The sequence below is a fragment of the Calidris pugnax genome, unplaced genomic scaffold (genome assembly GCF_001431845.1).
Source record: "Calidris pugnax isolate Ruff unplaced genomic scaffold, ASM143184v1 scaffold56, whole genome shotgun sequence".
Taxonomy (NCBI): Eukaryota; Metazoa; Chordata; class Aves; order Charadriiformes; family Scolopacidae; genus Calidris; species Calidris pugnax.
In genome coordinates this window covers 6,348,523-6,353,239 of record NW_015090839.1, presented here as the reverse complement: position 1 = coordinate 6,353,239, position 4,717 = coordinate 6,348,523, and the positions used below count along the sequence as shown (strand labels likewise).

Genomic DNA, 4,717 nt, shown 5'->3' with positions numbered 1-4,717 from the left:
GGGAGGGACACCCACTTACGTCTCCTCCGGCATATTTTTTTTTTCTCTTTCCCTCCTCCTTTTCGTAGCCGGTGACGCGCCGCTGCCTATTAATCATTCACCAGCCGGGGAGCGGCAATTACTGCCGCTCGGAGCGGGCGGCGCCGGCAGCCGCCTCCGTCCCCAATGCCAGCGCCCCGGAGCCGCCGGGCGAGCGGCACCGCCGGGATGGCGAGCCCGGCCAGCGGCAGGCGACGGCTGCTCTGAGCCGGGGGCGGGGAGGTCCGGACAGAGGATGCTCCCCAATGGCACCTGCACCAGGCTTCCGGGCGGTGCAGGCAGCCACAGCGGCGGCGGCGACAGCGGCGGCAGTGACAGCGGTGGCGGCGGAGCAGGCAGCGCCTCGGAGGAGGCGGCGGCGGCGGGGGGCATGGACTCGGGCGGCAGGAACTCCTCTGGCGCCCCGAACAGCACCCTGAGTGAGTCTCAGGGCAGCGCCATCCTCATCTCCTTCATCTACTCCGTGGTATGCCTGGTGGGGCTGTGCGGCAACTCCATGGTCATCTACGTGATCCTACGCTATGCCAAGATGAAGACGGCCACCAACATCTACATCCTCAACTTGGCCATCGCGGACGAGCTGCTGATGCTCAGCGTCCCCTTTCTGGTCACCTCCACACTGCTGCACCACTGGCCCTTTGGCTCGCTCCTCTGCCGCCTGGTGCTCAGCGTGGATGCCATCAACATGTTCACCAGCATCTACTGCCTGACCGTGCTCAGTGTGGACCGCTACATCGCTGTGGTGCACCCCATCAAGGCAGCTAGGTACCGCCGGCCCACTGTGGCTAAGATGGTCAATCTGGGTGTCTGGGTGCTTTCCATCCTCATCATCCTGCCCATCATCATCTTCTCCAATACAGCAGCCAACAGTGATGGAACGGTGGCTTGCAACATGCTCATGCCGGAGCCCACCCAGAGGTGGCTGGTGGTCTTTGTGGTCTACACCTTCCTGATGGGCTTCTTGCTGCCTGTGGTGGCCATCTGCCTCTGCTACATCCTCATCATTGCCAAGATGCGCATGGTGGCTTTGAAGGCTGGCTGGCAGCAACGCAAACGCTCAGAGCGCAAGATCACCCTCATGGTCATGATGGTGGTGATGGTCTTTGTCATCTGCTGGATGCCCTTCTACATCGTGCAGCTGGTCAATGTCTTCGTAGAGCAGGACGATGCCACCATCAGCCAGCTCTCCGTCATCCTGGGCTATGCCAACAGCTGTGCCAACCCCATCCTCTATGGTTTTCTCTCAGACAACTTCAAGCGGTCCTTCCAGCGGCTGCTCTGCCTCAGTTGGATGGACAATGCTGCAGAGGAGCCCATTGACTACTATGCCACTGCTCTCAAAAGCAGGGCATACAGTGTGGAGGACTTTCCCCCGGACAACTTGGAGTCAGGGAGCATGTACAGAAACGGCACTTGCACCTCCAGGATTACCACCCTCTGAGGAAGCATTCCTGACCCCAGCTCCCCTACTGCCCCCCTGCAGGAGGGTGAGCGAGGCCAGGGTTGTGGCATGGGGAGGCTGGGAGGGAGGGGGTTTCGGTCCTGCCCACCAACAGTGGTGTTTGGCATAAGAAGGAGTGAAGAAAACTCCACGTCCTCGGTCTGCTGCCCCTTCCTCCCTTGCCCCCTGTCTGCCTCCCTTGAGAGCGGGTGCGTTCGCTGAGGCTTTGGCACCCCCTTAGTAAATTGCCACACTCGTGGGTTGACTTAGGGTCTGGCAGCCACGCTCTGCCACCCCTCTGTATCTGACGAGTGGCTGTACAGGTCCCACAGTGGCTCTCCCCTCATCTTTTGTACAGGTTGCCCTCCCCCTCGGTTGGCGGGACCCCCCCCCGGCCACTGAGTCAATCCTGCCTCAGCCGAGCCCCAGCGTTCAGGCTCCGACTCCCTCCCGATGGAAAGGGACCCTGCTCAGCATCTGTGGGTACGCACCTCCCCTTCAGAGAGCAGAAATGCTGGAAAAAGTCCCCCCACACCTTGCCCTCCCCCAGGAAGGAGCAAGTAGCCTCTTTCTGTCCCCCCCCCATAGGAATAAAAAAGAAAGAGGGGAGCAAAAAAAGCCCTGAGAAAAGCAGCAGCATAGTCATGGACCCGTCTTTCACCTTGCAGACAGCTCCCACTTCACTGGGGCTCTGGCTCTCTGTGCTACGCTCGGGGGAAGCAGGGCAGAAAAGGTCTTTAAAAAAAAATATCTGATTATTATTATTATTATTGCTGTGCTTCGGAGCTGCACAGCAGGTTGCTGGTAACGGGGGATAAACAGTCCCGTGACTCAGAGGGAGCAGAGCACTGAGCCGGGAGTCAGGGGGAGCACTGAGCTGGGAAATGTCTGAATGTGTCCATCCATACAATAAAGTGTGCTAATAATAAAGTTTAAAGGGAGCACTAGACTGTGAAGCCATTGTCTTGCGCCTGCTCCATCAGCCGTGAAACAGCGACGAAGGGAGCTGAGACAGTTTGGAATGACCCGGGTGGCCACAAAGTCACTTTAGCCTACATGGAAAAAAGAGGGGTTCGTTTCAAAATCTCCATCAGGCTCTGAAATAAATACTTGACAAAAAAAGTAGCTGTTTGATACTAGCTATTACCCTAGCTACAGTTTCTTATGTTGCACTAAAAAAGATTAAATGGATTTCATATGTTGCTAATGTAATATACTGGCCCAGAGCTTCTTAATGTTTCATTTCTGAGAATTGTTGTTTTTAGTGTGTGCCAGACGTCTTTTTGTTTGATTTTTTTATTTGATTCTTGTCACTGTGTTGTGGACGTGTTTCTCTGAAGCAATTTATACCGTGTACTTATGTCTATGGTGGCTACTTGCAAGGTTGCATTTAAAATGGGTGATGCTCAAGAAGGCTCCCTTTCAGATAAAAGGGTTGTCACTTTTTCTATCTCTTTCATCGACATTGTGTCCCCCACAATAATTCTCTTGCTTGAATTTTCTCTCTTATGACAGAACAATTTTCATATAGACAAACGAAGCTTTCTTGTTTGATAAATGACAGCTGATTAAACAGAACCTTCTATTCCCACTCCCTCTTACCCCAGACGTAAGAATTGGTACGGACTGTGTGGAAATAAGCAGCTCTGTTTTTTGCTTTCTGCCACCTACGTTAACGGTGTCACACGGTGGCAGGTCTCCCAGTAGCTGTGATAAATCACTTCTCTAGCACAATACCGTGGTTGTATTAATTATAACTACTGGCAATCTGAAGCAAGAGATTGGGGAAAATCTCTAGTAGCAGCATACCCGTAGCATTGTACTGGTAGCAATGGTGCTTAAGTACAGTGTTAAGTGTAAGGTTGACAATTAAGGCATCTAGCATTTGCAGTCGTGGACTTACCACAGGTTTTTGTTAACTTACACCCTTTAACTTTTCTCTGCAGCAAAAAGCAGGATACTACTTTGTACATTTCTTCACCAAAAATTAGGTACTGCTAAATGAATGTATGATTTTAGTATTTCAAAATTGTCTGATTCAAAGCCCATGGAAATGAGAGAAAAAAACTTAATTCACTTCAATGGACTGTGAGTCAGCTCTTTTTAGTTTAAAAATTGCTAATGTGGAACTGTTACATCCTTATTAAAATACTTTGTGAAAAGCTTTAACAATTGTACAGTTTCGTTTCTTTTACTTCCCAGTGGACCTCATTTAAAGGAAACATGCAAATATTAATTTTGGTAATGTTTTACATGCACATATGGGGGGAAGAGAGGATGAAATATCTTTATCAGCTTACTTAACTTTTCACAGAAACCAAACAGCTGTCAAAACAGTAAAATGCTCCACGATACCACACGATGCTATTTGTAGAGCTTCACGTAAAACCCTCACTCTCAATCTCTTCAAAATGGTAAAAATCTCATAATCTCATATGGTCTTTTTCACCCAGGCATATTGTTACGTATTGTCTGATTAATTAGAGAGTCAGTCTACTTTCTACTGTTGGATTTGTTTAACATCAGACACGATGAAGCAAAAGTTAAGAAACAGTGATTCATACCCAATACTCAGCTTTGATAAAAAGTTGACCCTGGTTTTGTTTCTTTTTCCTATTTCTTTTTTTTTTTTCCACTTTGCCTGTAAACAAAGCTGTGATGGACACCTGCACACCTACTCGCATATGCACTTTAATTTCAGCTCTCCCAGGCTGAAAGGGGCAGAGGGGTGATGTGGGTACTGGGCAGAGTGTCTGGGAGCTGCGGCAGAGGCTGTGGGTGCCTCAGTAGATGGCAGGCTTTCCTGCAGATGGAGGCACGGATTCTCCCCCAGCCAGCAGTGCCCGTATGATTACTGGCTGAAACACCCTGTGCAGTTGCAGCTGGAAACAAAAATCTGTTTACCCTAAAATAACAGTTCTTCCTGCTATTTTTCACCCTGAGTTTAGTTTGACTTTGGCAGTGGGAGAGGTGATCAACAGCTGTAAATCACACTTAATTTGCTTTGGAAGAAAAAGTTAGTTCATTCTGTTATTATTCTAAATAGTACAACATAACTACCGGGGGGGGGAAGTTGTCCTTATGAAATAATGTGTACCAGAAAACAAACAGAAATCCCTTTAGTGCTTTCCAAATTGCAAATAAGGGTCGTCAGATTTCATATGAAAACAATTTGAACTCATGCTTAATTAACTGAAAAAAAAAGAGTAGTGACGTATTTCTTGGTGACATTTTGTC

The 4,717-nt window shown here is 49.4% G+C and overlaps 1 protein-coding gene across 1 annotated transcript; it reads left to right on the top strand.

Annotated features, from left to right (window-relative positions):
- Positions 1-51: 51 nt before the first annotated feature.
- SSTR1 (somatostatin receptor 1) lies at positions 52-3,649 on the top strand. The gene has a single exon (XM_014942032.1). It carries the CDS (start codon positions 275-277, stop codon positions 1,478-1,480), a length of 1,206 nt encoding a protein of 401 aa, XP_014797518.1. The 5' UTR covers positions 52-274; the 3' UTR covers positions 1,481-3,649.
- Positions 3,650-4,717: the final 1,068 nt, after the last annotated feature.

Coding starts and splice junctions, on each gene's coding strand:
- SSTR1 (XM_014942032.1), top strand. CDS start 275: ATGCTCCCCAATGGCACCTGCACCAGGCTTCCGGGCGGTGCAGGCAGC.